Source organism: Nesoenas mayeri, assembly GCF_963082525.1.
Source record: "Nesoenas mayeri genome assembly, chromosome: 5".
Taxonomy (NCBI): Eukaryota; Metazoa; Chordata; class Aves; order Columbiformes; family Columbidae; genus Nesoenas; species Nesoenas mayeri.
Genome location: NC_137548.1, coordinates 18,265,140 through 18,287,301, shown reverse-complemented (window position 1 = coordinate 18,287,301; position 22,162 = coordinate 18,265,140). Strand labels below are relative to the sequence as shown.

General features: G+C 35.6%; 1 protein-coding gene across 2 annotated transcripts in view; it reads right to left on the bottom strand.

Annotated features, from left to right (window-relative positions):
* The window catches only part of TTC7B (tetratricopeptide repeat domain 7B), a 143,303-nt gene that overhangs the window by 43,952 nt on the left and 77,189 nt on the right, over positions 1-22,162 (bottom strand). For both annotated transcript variants that reach the window (XM_080345090.1, XM_080345091.1), the window contains exons 15-17: positions 21,919-22,079; positions 7,086-7,202; positions 2,775-2,872 (exon numbers count right to left, since the gene is read on the bottom strand). In XM_080345090.1, the coding sequence (XP_080201216.1) occupies positions 2,775-2,872; positions 7,086-7,202; positions 21,919-22,079 (376 nt within the window). The remainder of the gene's footprint in view (positions 1-2,774; positions 2,873-7,085; positions 7,203-21,918; positions 22,080-22,162) is intronic.

Below are 22,162 nucleotides of genomic sequence, written 5' to 3'. Positions count from 1 at the left end.
TCTGATTATGGGACTGGTAAAAGTTCTATATAAATCTGTTTTAATATTTTTATTCTTTTTTTTTCAAATTTCGTCTTCTGCACAATTGACACAACTAAGAAAAAGAATGTTTTACACTGGTTACAGCTAGATGTATATATATTTTTTTTTTTTTTTCTAGAAAAGAGTTTAAAATTCAAACTGCAAGTACATAAGTCTTCAGATATGAATTTTAGCTCCCATTTCATGGTACTCAGGTTGAATTCAGACTAGAAAAGCAGAGGGGATCATCACCATAGGTGACAAGCAAAGTTAGGAAGGGGCAAATTTCCAAATGTTCATGTGAATACACACATACACACACACACACACACACAAATGCATACACATGGTAGCATTATACTTTATAAAGAGGAGGGGAGCAAACATTTCTGTCCCAGAAGGATCTTCCACAATACCCTTCTGCATACCCCTATTTTAGCTTTTTTTTTTTTTTTTTTTTTTTTAATATCAAATTCCTTCTGCATTTCTACACACTGTGGATCCACAGAATTTGCACACGAGCTCTTTCAGGCGATCAAGGTTGTACATCTCGACCATCTATTGTTTCTGTCATCTGTCTTTTGTGAACCATTTTTTTAGACAGTCTGCTTAGAGTCTCCTCAAACAGCATGACAAGCTTGACTTCTTTCATTCTTATAGGACCGGAACCTTTTAATTTCTGAAAAAATTTTATATAATATTTTGGATGAAGAATTTTGGACAAAACTTGGGTATGGAGTTTTTATAGGTATATACTGTATACACAGTAGACAACAAAGCTCTGGTTCTTACCAAAATTGGAGTATTGTTATTGCAACAAGGTTTCTTGTGCTAAAAGTAACAAATAAACAAAAAAACCCCACAAACAAACAAAAAAGCCCAACAAACAAAACCCGAAACACAGCAAACTAAACCCCAAAACAAAAAAAACACCACACAACCATTCCCCCACCCAACTACATTTTATGAGAAAAATAATCAAAAAGGGACTCCATATTTTTAATTTCCCATTTTATCCTCCTTGACTATAGAGACACACTAATGACATAACTGAGATTCAGAAAAAAGACAAATTGGAACTTGCAGGAAAATCAGAACTTATCTATAGATCTTGTTTTCCAATCAAGCTGTTGGCTGCAGGATTTGAATCTGGGGCGAGCTCTTTGAAAAGCTCACTGTTTTGGATAAGGGCTCATCTTTACTTAAAAGCATTGAAGAATGTGCAGTCTTTAAAAAGCACCAATTCACTATGCTTCCAAGTGTGGCAGATACAAAATAGGACACTCTGATCAAGAGCTCTGTGTCCCCATGGGGGAAAACAAAAAAAAACCCCACAACTAATTAAAAAAAAAATAATTCCCACAATGCTCCTATAAAAAGTATTTTTGAAACCATGAATTAAATTATATCTATGTGTATCTATATATGTATAAAAAAACCTGTCAAATCTATTTACATCCTTAAAATGAAACAAGCTAGACTAGAATATAGAATGGTCGCTATAGAATGATATAATGTTATCTTATACATTTAAATTACATGAACACAAGATGACAGAAAATTCCACATTAGGGACAGCAAGCTAATTATGCCATACTTCAGACCATCTCAGATTGCAATCCTTTGAAATCAGGTGACCTGATCTTTGTAATCAAAACTTTTTACCACTACAGCAAGCACAGATCACTTTCTATTTACTTACATGATTTTGAAATTGAGTGAACATTTGATCCAACTTTAACTTTCAGAAGTTAAATATCTAAATAGGATTGTTCTCTACTGCACAATTCTGATATTAAACAAACACATCGATTACACATCTCAATGTATCTTAATTTATGGGTCAGCGTATCCTAATTCACAGGCTGGCAAACTTCCACATAGGCTGTTTGTGTCAAAGAGTGATGAAGCAGAAATTCACATCTGCAAGGTGCCAGGAAGGGTTTGCTACACTTTAGAGATAAAACTCAGGAAAAAACTCTCAATATTTAAAATGCAAGTAACATAGTGTACAGGTTTGTGTAATGAGCATTATCATGGTAATTCCTTCTGCAATTTTCACAGAATGCATGGCTCATCTGCTTTTTGATTATATGACTTAAGGCATGTCAATTTGCATTGTGATAACTGATCATATTTAAATAGGCAAATTACATATTGTAAATATTTACTGATGTGTAACAGTCTTAGCTTTTATGTAGTGCACCTGTACACCACAATTTTTGATATGTATATCAAAATATCACATTATATATAATTTGTAATACATATATTTTGCTTATAATGTCAAAGCTATGTCTAGATGAAGCCAAGCCATCCATGTAATTATTTTTAATATATATTAGAAATTTTAATGAATTTAATTAGCCATGGTGTCTTCAGGCTTTTTGAGATTAAAAATTTTCTGAAATTTTTCAAATTTACCCTTTAAAAAGAAAATATGTGCAAACATCAAATGGACAGAAAAGCATAGGACTTTGGCAAATAGGCTAGCTTAGCATACTGATTTTTAACCCTACATAAGATAATACCCCTAAGCTGAGCAAGATCCATACTATAGATATTTTAATTTACAAAGAATGTGGTCAGCAATTATTTCATAAATAAAAAAAGAAAAAAATCTTATATTGCACAATGTCTATTTACACTTATACAGCAACAACGAAATATTATTTCATTAAAAAATAATTAATGGAAAATCTACCTATGACCAGACTGTTTTACCTATTTTATTGTTCAAATGCAGTTCTTACCTGTTTCAGGATCACTGAAATCTGGTAATGTAATTGTATTAAGCTGTCGTCTATCAGCAATAGCTCTGTCTAACAGGCTGCTCCCACGTCCAGAATCACTGTAATGAAGTACAGAAATTGTAAGCTATTAAAATATAAATCTATATACTGAAATACAAGTTGCTTGCTGGCCTCCTCCCACAAAAGTTCTTGCTATGAACAAATTTAGTACTAAGAACCACTCACAGTGCATTAAACCAGTTGCATTAAAACAGAATTAAGCTGAGCAAATCTAAATCCATATTTACTTTGGCAATGATGTTTTCATAATTAACACAACCATGAAGGGAATCGAGACTTTTAATTTGATTCATAGCCAACAGCTTCACAGAAAGGATTTATTGTACCTTAAACTTTTACAGAATATGAGGTTCAGCTCTCACAGGTACCTGAGATGGCAAATTTATGCTTGAAAATCCACCCTTTTCCCAGACTGAAGAAAAACACTAAACTCAAGACATCTAAGTTTAGGTAAAGATGTTATAAAGATGCCATAACTACCTTTCACATAAAAAGGAGTTACTCTAATGTCCAGAGTTTGGGGATGGGAGGGGTGAGGTGGTGGTGTTTGTTTTGGTTTGTGTGTGTGTTTTTATTTTGTTTCGTGTGTGCTTGTTTGTTTTTTGTTTGCTTGTTTGTTGCATTTTTAAAAAACACACACATATACACACATATTAATTCCTTAATGTTGAATTGATCTTAATAGCGCAGTAGGAACATCTTGAACAATTCCAACACCTCAGAATCGTAGGCAGCAGGAATTGTTTTCACTGATTGCTCCTGTGGACAAATGACTTAATTTCTGCTTTAGTTGTAACTCAGTATCTGTCCCTCAGGCTTCTTGTCGATACACCTGCCAGAAAACTAATTGCTCCTGGCACTACTATTAAAGATTTAGCAGAAGAACAGGGACTGAAGAACTAAGTGCTCCTTCTCCTTAAGATGAGGTGAGTATTGAGACACATGGACAGTGTGAGGAAACACATATGGGCACTCCTTCTTTAACATTCTATGGGTAATACAGTAACTTCATTTTTAGTACTAGTCACTGTCAATTAATACTTTTTCTAAAAACCTCATTAAAAAAAAAGGCACCCCACAAACTTAAAAATAATTAAGCTTTAAAGCAATTGGGCTCTTATCCCAGCTTAGCACAGTGCAAACTTTTGCCCGATTCTTACTGAAGAGAAAAAATTGCAAAAAATTCCTAGCTTAATGTAAAGCCTGAGAGACTTTAATCTAAACTCCAAGACTAGAATTCAGTACATCTTGCCATTTGCCTTCGTTTTAGAATGCCCTCCTTCCACATTTGAACTGAGAGAAGGGCAATAAGCCTTTCAGCAATTTCCTTTATTTATACAGCTGTTACTAGAATGCTATAAATAAAATTTTGCACAACACTAACATTATTGCATGACTGATTTCCTTACAAGATGATGCCAGTGTAGAAACCCACAGGAAACAGAAGGGAACATCCTGGGACACACACTATCAGCTCTAGCTGTTACATCGGTTAGTGCATATTTTCTGGTAACCACTGTATTAATTATTTCCTCATTCTACACGCAATGACATGCCAAACATTGCTGACAAGGAGAGCCAGGCTTAGCATAAGTATCTTCTAAACACAGTACTGGCATTATGATTAGTTCTGTTTTCCTAAAGCAAACTAAGAACTGCAAAAGAATTGCACTATTTTCTAATGAACTTCAAGCATTAGGCTGAAGATACATATTTAAACCTTCCAAGATTTGCACCACAAAATGAGTGTTAAATTCATATTAACCATCTCATGAGGAAAATGGTTGTATGCCAATTCAAGACTACAGAAAATTGTTCTAAATCAGCTGAACAAACGTAAGGCAAAATGTTGCATTTAGTCCTTTCTTTGTGTGGTATATTTAGTTACATACATAATTAATTTTCATTATTAAAAGAGTATGAGGACCCAAGTTTACTCCACAAAATCCAATTAATTGCAGGGAGAAATATTTCATATAAAACACAGCTTATCAAAGAAGTGAGCTCTTATCTCATTGGGAAGATGACACATCAAAATTAGTTTTCAGTCTAAATCAGCACAGAAAAAGAGGTTTCGAATAAGCATAAAGGATATTTAAATCTTTGAAAAACTACATTCTAAGAAGATTTTAAATGATTAAACGACCTTTTATTATTTGCTGAAAGAATTATTAAAAAAGCTTCAATTATGTCCAGTGGGAGACATAATTTTCAAATGGTGCTTTTCAACACAATGAAGTGTTAAAATTATAGATGTTGGATACTTTAGGTATTCACAACAATCCTCCTCCATCATTCTTTATTACAGTTGAGTGAATAGAACTTTCCAGTCACATTTCATGTCTGAGTGATAATTGTTACCCAAGTCAGCCAGACCTGGATCACTGTGATACAATATGAAGGTATTCAGCCTTTAAATTTCACAGGGACTGTCCAAAGAAATGTTACAGCTTGGTATCCATATTCACTGTTTGCTGTAACTCTGGAATGTGTGATTCATGAAACCTGTCTCCTTCCATCATGACATTTATTTACAACTCCAGTCTATTCCATTCCTAATTTGGTTTTGATTTGTTACCATAAACCAGAACTTCAAGAAAAGCTTTAAATGTCAAGATAAAGAAGCAGTAAAAACTATCAAATGTAAAGTAGTCCTCGTTAATTTTTTCACTTAGATGTTCTTGAAGGAGAATGGCGATATGAGAGTTGGCAAACTTTGCTGTTTGAAGCTGACACAGCCAAGAGTAAATTTTCACAGTCCCTGCTGATGTCTGAGGGAAGCTTTACTTAATCTGTATCTAACATGGCACAGTAGCTCTTAGCACAACAAAAAAAGTAATGACAAGCCTTGATTAGAACCCTGATGTGTGTAGAGGTTGTAACAGCAGAGATGGAAGGTGAAAAGTTGTGCTGGAGTACATGCAAAGCCTCACTGAAATTAAGCTTACATAGAAATCGTAACTATTCTGCACAGCACAGCATTTTGACAGTGAACTCTTAACCCCTGCTCCCCACACACAGGACCAGCCAACTAAAATAAACCACCACCCACTTAGAAGAGAAATTCTCTCCCAGGTCCCTGCTGCTAGTTCAGTGATTTAGAGTTGAAAATAATTCAGCTCAGACCCTTCTGGTTGCTGACGTTCTTGCTTTCTATAGCAGCCCCCGATTGCAGCTCGCTGCTCCACAGCAGAGTATCAGAGTCTCTCTCAATGTGCTGGGACAGACTCTAGTTCCCTCTCAGGCTTCTCCTGCTGCACCCTCCAAAGTCCCCTGCTCTGAACTGCCCATCGGCTTATTCAGGAGAGAAGCAGTTTTCCCTCTTTGGCCATTTGGCCAACTCAGTCACCTTAAAGAGATGCATGTGTTTGTGTAACTGAGATCAAACAAAGTAAGAGCAAAAACTGAATAGATAAATGTTGACCTGTTATACAGGTATCTAATGCTACCTGGTACAAAGTTCTTCTCTTCTCTGGAAACTGTCAACCCTTCAAATAACCAGATAGCAGGAAACTCTGCTTGTCATCATCTCCAGGTACTTGATGTGCTGAACTGTACCAGGATGGATTTCTGCAAAGTAGCCTTCCTGTTTATTTCACAGCTTATCTAAATATATATGGCAAAGGACCTTTGCAGAAGCACTCTGGAAACCCTAATAGGAATGTATCAGCCTATCCAATTACTTGTTAATGTGTCTGAAGAATCTAAATTGTTTCATAAGGAACATCTCCCTTCAATAAAAAGCCATGCTGGCTTTGCAAGAACATCATATTTATCCATGTAACCTCTGATGTTTCTGTAGCCTTAATTAACATCTAGTCCTTTATTTTATTTAGTGAAAGTCATTGAACTAAATTTCCACTATAGCAATCTCACCACAAGCCAATATAAAAGGCTGTATAACCCAGATCGTGGGAAAAAAATAAAAATAAAAATGAAAAAAAAATCAAGACAATACCAGTACCATGAGCCCCATCAAGGAGAATGGCAGAGTTACCAAATCTCTGTGATCAGCCCTCATCACTGCAGAGTTCATTAGCTTTGGTGTATTATATCTTACTTGACAGAACGCTGGGTAGTTTCTGCATGCCAGCCAACTGGTATCTTTGCAATTAAGTCTCCAGGTTCCCAGAGGATTAGTTTTTTCATATGAAATAGCAGACCGAGTAAAAGCAGGAATGCTGACCTAATATTGTCCTGAAAGGCTACTGAGCAAGATACTAAGCAGCCTAGAATTCTACACCATCTTACCTTGGGTTAGTGAGATTGTAGCAGGATTTCCAAATCTGAAGCATGTGTTTACAGGTAAGGAGTGCTTCATCTGGACCTCTGCACAGGGACTCCAATTTGACTTTTGTAAACAGTAATCTAGTGAAAAGGGAAAGGAAATTAAAAGAGAAAGAGATTCCAATTCAAGCAAAACACTTTTAAAGATAGCCAAATTCACATCAAACAGGAGAAAACATAACTTCAAAGAAAGGGTTAATTAATTTTTTTTTTTCATTAAGTAATTAAAATAAAGTCAAATATCTAATGTCAAAGTAACAGGGCTTTTTACAAGATGGCCTTTTCAACTGGACAGAAATAATAGTTGACAGGATTTTTTTTTTTTTAAAGTAAGACAATATAACTTAGTGAAATTAGCAAGACTACTAAAAACAGTACTTCATGTGTTGAAATGAAAAGAGTCATCTTTACTAAAGAAAATCATTACTACTTTTCCATCAACTGGCTCAGATGATAGTTATCTAACATATAACTCACGAAAGAAAAGAAGACTCAGTACTGATGCAAGTTACTTCCCTATAGCATGAACTTCTATTATAAGAAATGGAAGTGGTTATACTGAAAAGGATACCACTAGACCAGATAGATTCAGGAGGGGTAGTCAGTATTGGTAAGATCAACATGAAAATGTAGCCTCCACTCTACATTATGTTGCCATCAGCAGGCACTGAAATTGACGTTTGACTTGGATTTTGAACATTCTGAACATTTACAAGTGACAACCTGAGGAAAGCATATCATTCATCAAATATGCAGCAAACTATTCATAATGGAAGTGAACACGTTTGCCAGAAGCCACTATAAATTAATTCTGATTTCAAAGTTGATGTTTCTAATGGCAGCAAGGCTAATAAAGTGCATCGCCTCTTAAGATGATAACTGCATATTCATTCTACATTCCATATATCAGTAGAAGTTTCTCCACAGAGATTAACTTAGACACCTTCCCGAATAATTAAAGAATATCAATGCAATGTGACAATAAACGACCTAGTCAATTGGTATGCATATTTATAGTAGTCACAGCATCTGGGAACAGATAACACACTGAAAAAATACTAATTTAAAAGCAATTTTTAGTAAATTGTGTGATTAAAGAGCACATAGCAGAAGTAGAGTATGCATATAAAACTGTTAGCCTACTTTCTCTTTTTAAACCCAGGTGTACTTTGGCATTTTATTCCAGTGCAACCTTAATCATCTTAAGTGAAAAATTTATGTGATTGGTCATATGGTTTGCGTGGGAAGACTGAGAAGGGTGTAGAGGGTGGGCATGTGTGAAAGCTCAGAACTTTCTTATCCCAAAAACAAACTTTGAGGCTGCTAATAGTAACTGCAAACTGCCAGAGGGTTTTCTCAAGAATAAGAAATGACATCAACTGCCTCAGCAAGTCACAGTAGCTAAAGCTTTAGTGTTGCACTGAATGTCCTTTGCAGAAACAACACAGCATGTAAATCTAAAAATGAATCACACTACTTTAATTTTACAATGTACGCGTTGGTGGCACTGAGGAGGAAACGAAAGGCAGGTCACTGAGTTAGTTTAAGAGAATGAGCACCTGTGGTTAAGCAAGGTAAATAAGGTCATTTGGAGTCTCATCTGATGCCTTGTAGGAATGCAGAACAATCAGTTACACTAGTTTTGCTTTCTTCCTGTCAGTAAACTGGATTTGAGTACACAGGGAACTATACACATAATTTCAAGTCTTATTTCTTTGGCAAAGCAGTACTTTCTAGATACTCGTTTAACTGTGATGATATCACTGCAAGAAAAGATGTTCAGGTCTGTCCATCATTTTACTCCAAGAAAGGAGGAAAAATGACAAATAATATCCTCCTCCACTCACAACATCTGTTCTACCCTTAACATATGCACACACACATCCCAGCCAAACCTCTGCATCAAAACCCAAAATCACAGGAATCCACCTCATACGAGCCGTCTCCTGTTTGTCTGTATGTAAAAAGAAGAGAGTACTTTCACAGTTTGAAGAGCCTATCGAAGTTCGGTTTCTTAAAATTTGTGATCCTAAAGCACTTTACAAAAGTTATAGAACATAATAAATTCAGAAGCACTGAATTTACAAGCCATTCTAGAAAGAAGGTAATTACTATATATACCCTATTATGTACAGTTTACAGATGGACTGAATTTACATTAACAACCTTCAAGCATTTAAGATTTTCGGGAATTTTGTAGCAGGGAAAAGGCACTGGGTCAGTAAATCACTAAGATTCAGCATGCAAGAGTTAAAAGAAAAATTGAGTGGGAGGTAGAAAGGGAGAGGATTTGATTATTAAGAAATGACTTAAAGATGTGTATAAAATAGTAGAAGTCTGTGCAACAAAAATGTCAGAACTTGGACTACTAGTGCAAGATTCAAGGGCCAAATAGCAGAAGAAAAATATACTAGTAGGAATCAAAGTATCACATCAGAGTTTAATACTTTTGGATGCAGTCGGTATAATCGCAACATCATCTCCATCTCTTACATATTATGGCAATCAAGGGGACTGGACGGTTGCACATTTCCCAAAATACAAACAATAAACAAAGTATGATGGAAAAGCGTTCATAATTGTAATAAGGAAAGGCTAGGCAATTGTATCTAATGGGGGAAAAAAAGTATACCGATGTGCACTTTTAATAATAAATAGAAAGGTTTTGAATAGAATAGGTTGCATTTATAAAGCCACACAGAGCAGTTCCCCTGGGTCCAAGAAACATTTTGACTGTAAATCACAAAATAACTAAGACACTCTAGAAAACTGATATGAGATGTTAATAACAAAATGAAAACCTGTCAACTAAACATTCACTTTACAAATGAGGGGAGGAAGGGAAAAAAGAGGAAGGAGGCAGTGGGTAAGAGGAACACCATGTGACTAACAGGTCTCCCAAATCAACTTCATTCTTCCAAGTTCCCCTGAAATAAGGCTGGAGGTATGAGCTGATAAAATAAACAAACAGCTCAGGGACGAGTATTATCAGGAAGGTTTTAGAAACCATGAGTTAGATCATCTGAAACAGGATTTTCTGAAAGGTCAGCTTCAGTCACCTGCAGAAACAACTCTTCTGGAACACGGCCTGCTTTTCTGACACAGAGAATTTTAAATTTTATAGGGACATTTTCACACCTGTTTTTAATACACTATTACAAATGGTGAAGAATGGATAAATGGCTCTTCAAGAGACAGGATGGTAAAAATCGAGCTGTACATTTTGAGTACTGTGAATTACCTGGTTGTATCTGTTTGTAAGAGCCAGAGGTTTAAATTACCAGCACACCATGCAGAAGAAAACACAACAGAGTAACCACAGCATGGTGGGACAGCACCCATGACTAAGAATGCAAGTACTGAGGAACAGACAATATTCAAAGTAGAAATGCAGAGTAAAACAATGTGTGTTAATGACGCGTCAAACTGGAGTAAATATAACAGATAACAAGAACAGAAACCTGTTTGGGTCAAATCTTTCGGGGAAGGGAAGTAGGTAAAACCAGTTCTATTAAAGACATTAGACTAATGGAGCATTTGTTCCAGCATCAGCGTTTGATATGGAAACAGATCTTTAACATTAGATAAAAATAAAGTGAATTGTATCATTTTAGGAGACTAATTACCCAGACACAAAATGGAGAATAAATCAAACTCTTAAGTGGACAGGCTTAGTTACTCTTGGAGCTAATAGCTGATGAATTTATGAAATAGCTACTGAAGCAGCAAATGACTCCATTACTTCAAGACTGTTCTCACTCACTAATGAGGACATTATAGAAGAGCTGTTTGTAACCTAATCCATATACGACTGAGTTTTTATTTAAATAATGAAAAAAATCTCAAATGGGTTTTTGAATTTCAGCAGTATACACCTATATAATTTGATAATGAAGGTTAGCAAAGACATCTGAGATACAGCAGAAGCCTGGCATTTAACACAAAGATGCAAAAACATTTAAGAATCCAGGCCTCAAGTTGAAGGGGTAAAATTCAATGTTTGAAAAGCCAGTCATTGATAAAATTGTGCAAGTAAGACATCAGAAACATGCAGAGATCCTATAAAGAATAGCAGGGGACAGAGTGGGGGGAAAAGAGAAAGAAGAATCAGTACAGAAAGCTGCATTTAACATACATAGAAAAAAGTTACACTAAACTATACCTGAACCCGTTATTACATGAAAAAGTTACAGCCTTTAAAGGCTTTTTTTGTACTTAAGTAGGGAAGAAAAAAAAAGAAAATGCATATCCTGAATAGGGACAACAGGATGAACATTAAGAATATTCAGGAATGAATTCTCAACCTCTACCATAACCCCTGTCTATGTTGTCTCATATATTAAAACAACGGCAAATGTAGAATAGAAACACCTTAAAAATTGTTCAAGTTAATGCAGAAAACAATAAGTTTCTCAGAATTATGGAAACAGTGACACATAAGATTGTCCTTAGTAAAGTAGGAACTTTAAAGAAAATATAACTTCTGTAATGACTGGGGAACAGCGACTATATTGCCAATGTTGTTTTCAAGAGGGAAGGCACAGAAGAATATATATAATAATAACACACTAAATTTTATATAAAAATAGCATATAAAAATGAAAGGAGTATTAGATAAAATTGTTAATGGAAAAATGGTTATAGTTCAAGTTTAATAAAGGGATTGCACCAAACAACCTGTGTAACAGTTATTCCAAACCAGAGCTGCTTGACAGACAGGTTCATCAAGGTGAGACAGCTGCGAAGAGGGCAGATGCCATTCTGGAATATTCTCATTGGAGCAGAACGAGAGACCGTGCCATTGTACAATAGCCCAGTGAGACCACATCTGGAATGTTACACATAAATCTCATTATAATGAACACACACACACACACAAAATTTCACATTGGAGCAGCTGCAGAGAAAAGCTGCAAGGGTGACCAGCTGACTGGAGACTGCAGAGTATGAAAAATACTTCATTTAGTCAGTCTAGCAAAAAAAAAAAAAGCCAAGAAGAGGTACAAGTTCTATCTGTACATACAGATAAGATAAGCACCATGAAGGGAAAAAGAACAATTTATCTAGAGGATAAAGGCCATATAGACTATTAAAAGAGGAAGGGTAGAAATTATGTCCCAAGATTATAAATGGGACTGTAGAAAAGACTGCTTCTTCACAGTTGTTTTGGATAGACTGCAGAAGAGGTGGAGCAAATAATCCAGCGGTTCTTAAAAGTACAGCTGAGAAGTTCATGAACAGTGTTACACGCAGGACAACGGTAAACAATGGGGCCTTGTGACTTCCCAGGTTCTTGCTAGCACTCTTTTTCCTAACTCTGCTACGTGATAACACTATTAGTATTGAAAACTCTTAGTTCTTCCTGTGAAAAGGTATTGCTCACCTTGGGTGCAATTTTAAAATCAGCTGCTTTGCTTTTGGGATCAAGTAAGCAATTTTTGCAACTTGCTGTATAGCGTATAAGCACACCAGCTTGGATCAGCCAGAGCTGGATATCTGTGTTCCACACACTGCTACACAGAAGAGACCTGCATATCATTCCCCAATTCTTTCTGCAAACCTGGCAATATGACATGCTATCCCTCATTTTTTCCAGCAGATCTGCCTGCTGGAGCAGAGTCACTCAATGCAGTGGTCAACGGGAATCTCCCTGAAGTCCTTCAGACTAAGAAACCTTCTACACCAAACTTTTAATTCCACTAGACTACTTCTTCTGACGGGTCCACATCCCCATATCCTGATCAAACCTGAACAGAATGCTTTCTTTTTATTTAGGATTGGGAGTAAACTTCACTATTATTCTCTTATTATATAAATTATTTACATTATTCAGGCCTTGAAGAACACAAGGGAGAGCTGTGCATAACACGTGCTTTGAAAAACAGTAAACCTTCAGCATAACACCCCAAAAGCCTCACAGAGAACCCTTTAAGGACTCTTCAGTATGCAGGAAGGTCAAGGTAAGTCTGTCCATCACACCAGTAAACATCTGTCCTTCTCAAAGAAACTAAAATTTAAAAGGATGCATCAAATCCACTTGTTTACAATGCAGGATTACAAACACAACTACCTTTGTTTTATGTTTAACCTACTTCGAGTAAAGTTTTAAGAAAACCTTTTAAAGTGATTTGACAGTTTGCATTTCTAAATTCAGCTAATGGTATTTTTACATGATATTCAAAATATGGTAGGAAAGTAATTAATATATTTGGAGTCCCATAAATACGGTAACGACCAATAAAAAAGCTATGCAGAAAGTGCAAAAAATAACTTAGTCTCCCTGACAAACATATTAATTTCCACAATAGCTTAAATATAACAATAAAGTTTATAAATAATCAACTCTGATAGATAGCCTGTTACTTATTAGAGCATAAAAGAAAGATGACAAATAGTTCTGTGTAGAGTTATATATTTAATTTTGGTTTCAGATTTATGTGTCTATTTAATATATCCTACAACGTCAAATCCTGGAATGGTAGGAAAATCCAAAGAAATTGTTCTGGTTTTAAACCTGGGCACTACATTAAGGACAAAAGAACCACAAAAAAACTTCACCAAGCGTAAATGTATGATTTGTGAAATCTTAGACTAACTAGCCTGACAAAGATCCTGTACTAAAAACCACCACCACAAACCAAAAAATCACAAAAAGTGTGATGTAGAATGTAACACTATAGAAAGATACTAAAGTCTGAAAATAAACTTTTAAAAAAAAAAAAAAACTTTAAAAAACCAACCAAACAAATAAGGTATGCTTGTTTTCATATGATCTGAATTTAAGGGAAAAAATACCTATGTAAAACTTATATTCACATGCATACTTCATACAGCTGCATCTCATTTCTGTAACAAACTGTCATAGTGTCAGTTGCTTTTCTATATTAAATCAGATTCACTGACAGAACCCACAGAGTAATTAAGGTGGGAAAGCAGTACACAGAATGCATAAAATTAAGTTTGAACAAATATTATTCAATATTGATGATTTCAAAGAATGTAAATCTATTCACCTTTCCGAAATAAAGTGTTAGCAAGTCACTTCTTGCACTCAACAATTACATATATAGGAAAAACTTCAGATGACTCTTACAGGAAACATAAAAGAAATGAAGCAGTAGGAGGAAGCCAAATCTTAGCAAATTCAGTTTCTCTTCCCCAGTACGTACTATCAGCAAGTGCAATTCTGACAGTTTCGTAGTTACCCATAAATGGTTTACAATAAAAAGGTTAAAATCAAAAAACATTCCTAGAGTTCTCAGCATTTACTTCATTCACCGTCCAGAATCTGACTACAGTTTACTGTCTGCAAGTTTGTACCTTCTTTTAAGAGGAGGAGGTAGGGCTGACTGCTTTAAGACCCTTCACTTGGGAATCCCACTTGAATCCAAAAGGACTCTAATTTATGTGTAATATACTGTCCTAACAAAAAGATGCTTATAACAGCACAGTAGGAAACTTTCCAAACAATTTGTTCAGCAGACAGCTTAATAGCTCTCAAGCTGGATTTCTTTTTAAAAACCCAGCATATAGCTATAGGAACAAGTACAGGCTTTGCACTCTGATGTGAAAACACATCACGGAAATAACTGACCGAGAAGCAAATAAGAATGCCAGCAAACAAGTAAGGGAATATAAGCCCCCCAGAGAAGTAATTACACTCAAAATAACTAATACAATCCTTTTCAGCAGACACGATGCGGGTGATTCTCTGTATAAAGCAGTAATAAATGATGCTGAAATATTTCATGCAGTTCTTGTTTACATGTGATGAAAATCGGCCACAGTTAAGCAATGCAAAAGATAACTGAAAGGCTAGAGAATGTCCCCTACTGTCAGCAAGTATGGTGACGTTCTTATTGGAAAGGACACAGAAGCTACCATCAGAATGTGAAGTCACCAGTATTTCAGAATGCTTAGTAAAGAATGATAAAAAAAAAAAAAAGGCTGGAAACAAATAAAGGATTAATTCAAATTAAGTACAAAATCACAGTCTTAATGAAGATTGTACTGAAACACTGAAACAAACTACCACACGCTGCAAAGTTTTCTCCAGTTTCTGGTGTGTTCTTGCCAAGATTGGGTGTCTTCTTGAAGGTATGCTTTACTTAAACCTGTATCATTGGAAAAACTAAAGCAAATCTAGCAACTTCTGACATATAGAAGGTACATCACATCTATAATGAAAGTACAGAAAGAAATTCATAGACATGTCTGCTGCAATTGCAAGGTTAAGATTTGCACAGTCTACTGCATTTTGAGTATTCAAGGAAAGTTTTATTATCAGGAAAGACAGATATGTCACCATTTCTAAGTACCTAGAAATAAAATTTTGCTGAACAAATTAATCTTATTTTCTGATGATTTCTTTTGAATTTCTATGACACTGCTACCCAATCAACTTCACTTGCCTTACCCTGAAGCCAGTTTCCTCTTTCCCAATTAATCACATCTGCTTCTCATGTTTGTTCAAAGTGTCAATAGTGAGTCTCAATTATCCAAGCTGCATTTGCAAGCCAGCAAGACACAATTAATGAAAAGAGGTTACGGAACACAACTATCAGCAGTGTCTACTTGGATTGTTTTTTCAGCTGCTTCCATCAATCTGGTTCCTTCAAGAATCCAACTGAACCACTGAATGCTCAATACTGACAACAGGAGGCCAAGCAACCAAATTATTATTTTTTTTTTTAAAACTGAAGAAAATAATTTAACTTAATAAAAATGTCTCCTAAACTGTTTCTCAAAATATTACCAAACATACCCAAAAGACATGAAATCTGTTTCAAGTGATTCAGTAGTGACAGGTTTCCATAGTGCCAATATTAACCATAGCAGTCATCTCCTCCAACTTTGCTTGCACAGGTCTCCAGTAGCAGGATGCCCATTTTCATGTAGAAACACAGATCAAGTAAAAATAGGTAGTTCAGACTGCTATTGAAAAAAACAAGCAAAAGCTACAACAAAAAACCAGCCCTCGAGTCCCAAAATAACACAATTTTGTGGAAACCATGAATAGGTAGAGACTTGGTGTGCACTGGATGGCCTTCTCTGCACCCTTTGAAATATTATTCCTCATATATTTGTTCACAAAGTAGTAACATTACTTCTTTGGAAGCAAAAGCAGCGGTCAGTCCTGTGACTTTTGGTGGAGTTTTTGTATACTGTATTTTATTTTATGAACTCAATGTCCTTAAGAAAACTAACATTTCTAAACTATAATGATGATAATTTCTGACTAAAGCCAGAAAAAAAATAGTTACACTTGAAAACTTCTTCTTTTCCTGCCTGGAACACCCTGTGGCAGCCAGCTTGTGATCCAAACTGAGATTCTTTCAATCAAATTTCAAAGAGGTATCTACAGCCTAGCCATGCCTAGCAAACATAACTCGGATAACACTCTGAGGCCAATGACAAATTCGTTATATAAATTAATATGTACCTATCAACAATGTCTTTTTAATTGGCCATTCTGTAAGATCATGGAATAATAACCAAGGGGGATAGGGAGAATAGACAAGCCCAACATGAAAAGAAGAAACACAAGCAAGTCTTTCATGACTTACAGAAAAATAATTCCTGAGAACAAATTCAGTTACCTCTCAAAACAGACAGGGTCAAAATGGAGTGGATTTGGAAAAGCTTGTTGTCATATGTTGTCAAGAATGTATATGCCAACCTGGAAGACATGATTTTGGCAAGTCTAGCAGATCACTGCTTCTTGTCCAACCATATACTCCCGCCCTTTCCTCAAATAATTCCCAGTGCTCTGTTTATCAAGGAAAAGAAAAAAAGTGCAAGTTTAAGCAGCACCACACACTGCAGTGCAATTACAATGAACCTTGGGAAAACAGAACGGCACGGATTATTCCCTCTAATTGATAAATACATCCCTGTCCCACAAAACATTGGTGTATGTATCATCATACACTGAAAGTACCAACCAGCTCTTCTGTTATGCCCACCTGGACAACTCACATATTAAACAATGGAGTGAGAGGGATGTTAAAAGGCTCTGTGATTCTGGGAAATCTACTGTAGCTCAAAAGAGCCCTTGAGGGTCAGGAAGGAAATGATTTAATAGTTTTCAGAAGAGTGACATATTGGCCTGATGCTTCTGTGAAATATTCTTGGAAGAAAAAAAAAAATCCATCACACTTCAACAAATGTAAATGTTTAAACTGTGAACTCAGTCTTCAGTTGTCTTCAAACCTGCTACCATATGTCTTTCCTTTTTGAGTGTACTTAACATTAAAATAACATGCTTGCACTCCTCAAATAACCCATCTGCTGTTCCCTGCTTCTGCTACTTTATAAGCTTGTCAGCTGCTATCCATTGTAGTTCAATTTTCAGCATAAAATTAGCAACTAATATTTAATATTTATTTATCCTAATTACACTAGTTTCAGGCATTAACCTCATCTTTAAGTTCCTCAACACTTGACAAAGGAACCTCAAACAGCTGAGATTAAGATAACGATATAATGAGTATTTCATTAAAAAACTGAACCCCATCTCCCTCCTTTGAGAATATACTTTTGACTAACTATGAAGTAGAAACAGACAGAAGCCTTGTTTCAGGATTTCATATCATTCAGAAGACCGCTAAGATATAGTTTCCTTGTGACAAGCAGATAAAAAGACAAGAAAGAGTAATGGAAAGTAGTTTGTAAATGCACATATAACTGTACTGAACCCTACAACTGTATATATATAAAAAACTCTGTGTATATACATATATACACTGTATATATATAAACTGTATATATAGAGAGTTATATATATGTAACATAAAACTAAAACTGTATATATATAACTATATATATAACTAGAACTATAACTGTACCCAATATAAACCAATGCAACACAACCACAACTACCTTGCATCACCTCAAATACACTTCAGACTGTAATGCACACCTCTGGGACTGCTGACACATTCAGAGTAGGCAAACATTGGATTGAAATAAATAAAATTCAAGGAAAACCGAAACAGCTAAGACCTCAAGCCTCCCTCACAGTTAAGTTCTAGTAATTTAGCTGTGGCTCCTTCCTACCTACTCTCTTTGTAATCAGGACAGCATGTCCCTGCTTCTGTTCCAAGTCTAGAGATGGATCATTTCACCCAGTCTCCCACGTAGTTTGATGGTTACGATTTCTGAGCTGCATCATTCTGTGGGTTAAAATCCTGTCAAACTGGAGAAGAAAAGAACTTCACATTTCTACTACAGGGACAAGTTGCCTAAGGAAAGTTGGGGAAAAAACAATGTAACTTTAGATGAATTAAAACGCAGTAGGACCTGATCGAGGTTAACCAGACTTTTTGATGCTGGCACTTTACTCCCATCCATCTCACTAAAGCAGTGTAATAATCTTTTCAGCAATCTTAACCCATTCAGTAATCTTTTGTCCAGAGATCTTTTTGTCCCTGGATCAAAGCACTCTCGGATTTCAGAAGGCTTCAGAGGTTAGCTAGCATTTAAAAGCAGATTGATTGTATTGCTTCGACAAACACAACTAACTTGTTTATAAGTAGATGGTTACAACCTGGCATCTTAAGTTTACAAAAAGTTTGAAATGATAATGCTACAGATTTCCAGCAAATATCTTGCATTTTTATAATTTCTCAAAAACATTACTGCATATCTATTTCATTTTTAGAATTTCACCAATATTTCTTCCTATACCTCTTAAGGTCTCAGCAGATTGCATATTTCTGCTGCCAATATAACAAACAAAGGAAGAACAATCAACTCTCTATTCAAAGAAAATCTTTACCTTGCTGCTAACAGCACAATGTTACATTTGCTCATTCCTTCCACTGCTTTAGGTAATGACAGGCCACAAGTCTTTGGTTCTGAGAAATTTCTTTCTGCTTACTGACCCAGAGGTGCATGGGGGCAAAGTCATTTCTGATTGGGCATGTTTATTCAGCAACTTCCTAGCTTTATGGGGCAGGAAGGCTAACACTAATTTAGAATGCAAAGGTATGCTTGCTATATGCCTCAAATAGTGACCATGAATTCTAGGAACACATCAGATTTTCAGGTTAAAAACTGACAGGCAACATATTTGTTAGCTAACTATAACAGAAGAGTGCTGGTAAGTATCAATTTCTCAGCATGACTCTCAATGTATTCCATGACTTCCTTGCAACCTCTGGCATTTTACAAAGATGTACTATTATAAACTTCTGAAAATTTAGGATCCTTTACAAAGAAAAGCAAAACAAAAAGAACACAAAGCTGTGAACAAGGGAGGACAGCAGTCGGCATAGCAATGCAACTACAGCATACAGAGGTATGTGAATAAGAACAACAAAAAAAGAAATAAGAAATACTTTAATATTTTCCAACTACAGAGATTTATTATGCTGCAAAGCTACCAAAGTATCATTTTGCATAATGCTGAGGTAATGGATTCATTCTAAGCGAAATACAAAGAAAAACAAGAAAAGTCTTGTACTATTTATCTTACTGGGATTGCAGACATAACCAAAAGATAAAACATAAAACAAGATGACATTTGAAGTGTTTAACAAAGCCAATAAAATACCATAGGCAAATAACGAAATGTTGCAAGTATACCTAAGAATTAGCGAGTATATCTAAGAATTAGTTCCTTAGAGGAACACAAGAGGATCTTCCCAGCTTGCTAGGAAGTACTGTGAGACTGTGCTGTTTACAGAAGGTGCAGAACAAGAAAACAGAATCATCAACACACTAAGCATTTGTGGTTTATATTTTATATATGTGCACATACACGTTCTCAACCATTTCAAGAGCACTACATACAGTGTGCAAGAGTAGATTGTAAACTCGAGATTTTGCTGAAAAATGCTTACATGAATGAATAAATCCATATTTATATTACTGACCAGGTGTGTTTGGCTGTCAGTATCAATTGCAGAGAGCACACAAAGAATGTCAATCATATCCTTGACTTCTCAAGGAACCAGAAGTACCTGACAGCACTAAAACATGACTATAAAAGACTGTCTAGATAGACATATAGGTGTGTTTCACCTTGGATACTTCAGCAAATGTTGCCATATCTGCTCACAATTCCTACTGCCAAGATATTGCTCTAAAATACCCTTATTTGTACCAGTAGGTTGTAACAGTACACTGTATTACCACGGTGTTTGTATTATACAACAGGACTAATAATTTAGAACCACCACTATGACCCGTATGATTAATACACATATGGGTCATATACACATATATACATTAATAGATACATTCTTTTTAAAACAACTCGGAAACATGTTTAACCACAATGTGCCATTATAAACAAGTACGGAAAGGCCATGAAGCATATCTGAAAAACCTATAAACACCTCACGAGAGTAAGTTTAAACATTTTACTCAATGATCATTTGTCATCTTATCACAATAGGGAGAACTGCAGTTCCAGAAATACTTCAAGACTACTATCATTCTGAGAGATATAACAGCTGCTTCTTTGTCATTTACATTGCTACTGAGTGGCAGAAGATGAACCAAGAACAGACAGAAGATGACAGATCATGGTGCTTTGAACATATTTGTTTTTAACAATAATAGGATATAAAATTAGGTACCTGATACTTCAATTGCCTACCAAACCATGACTTACTGACAGGTCCCTCAGACCTGGGAAAAGCACACACAGGTTTGGGAGAGGAACTGCTACATAGTTCTGAAATCATGAAGCACATGTGCAAGCCCCTAATAAGGCCAGAGACAAGTTACACATGTGTGGATAAACTAGGAAGTGGTAAACAGCTAGAGGCACAACAGTAGTTGCACAGAACTGAGGTGATATAAACAGAGGTGCAGGTCAGACCCAGGAGGGAAAATGCAACTACTTCACACAGACAGCCAAAAGGAGGCATGAAGTTTTAGGAAAAGAAAGGAAAAACACTTTAATCCCTATTTTCAAACGAGTAATTCTTAAATAAATAATTTTTCCAGTATGTTGATATAGTAACAACTTAGGATACAGGCCAGTCATTTAACAGTTAAGGTTGAGATACTTCAAAAAATTATCTCAATAAACATCTAGGATATTTCCAATACAATGGATTACAATCTTAGTGGCTGTTGGTAAAGCATCAGAATAGAACATTGGAAGTTAATGGAAGCTGTCCCTGAGATATTTTGCTGTGAATTGTTTCATTAGATTTCCACAGGAAAATAATTTTTAAAACTTGCAAAAGTACAAGATCCAAATGTATTTTACAATATATTTAACATGAAGAATAAACACAAAGAATGACTTCTTTCTTAAACAAGAGAACATCTATCAAACGTGCTTCTTCCCTGTTTACTTGTTTAGCCAAATTCATGTGACTGGTTCTTATACCAGCAAAGGAGGCGATTCTTTGTTATGATGTATTTTACAGGATAGATTCCACACAATATGCACAAAGTTATCTATAGGATGGGACAAATCTAGCTAATCATAAAGTCCTTTTTATCCTTTCCAGAATATTGCATAAAAAAGAAGACAAAAAATACTCTAAAGCACGCAAAAGGAAGAAAAGCTCTAAACAAAAAATCTGCAGGAAAAAAAAGACAAAATATGATCAACTATCCAGCTCTAGCCTTCCTTCCAAAACGAAATCCATAATCACTATTTAACAAGACTTTACTAAAATGCACACTTCCATTTAATGAGCAGGAGGGAACACTATTGGAAAAAAAGCCAGACCAGTCTTCAAATCTATCCCCTCTTGAAATGAATGAGATGAGAATCTAAGAAAAAGAAATATGAGAGAAAGCGTAGAAAGCAAACATGACATTCACTCACATAAAATTTTCTGGATATTCACTCAAGGCCATATCAATGATATTCAAAGCATCATGATAGTGTTTCTGGGCTGATAGCAAGAGTGCAAGGAGATGAAGAGAGTTGGCATCATCTCCTTGTAGCTGCAGAGCCTGACGAACATAACCCAAAGCTTCTGGTATCTGATTAAAAAAAAAAGGCAAAAAAAGAAAGCACCACTATTAGAAGTATTGCCTACTACTCGATTGCACGTCCATAACATTTT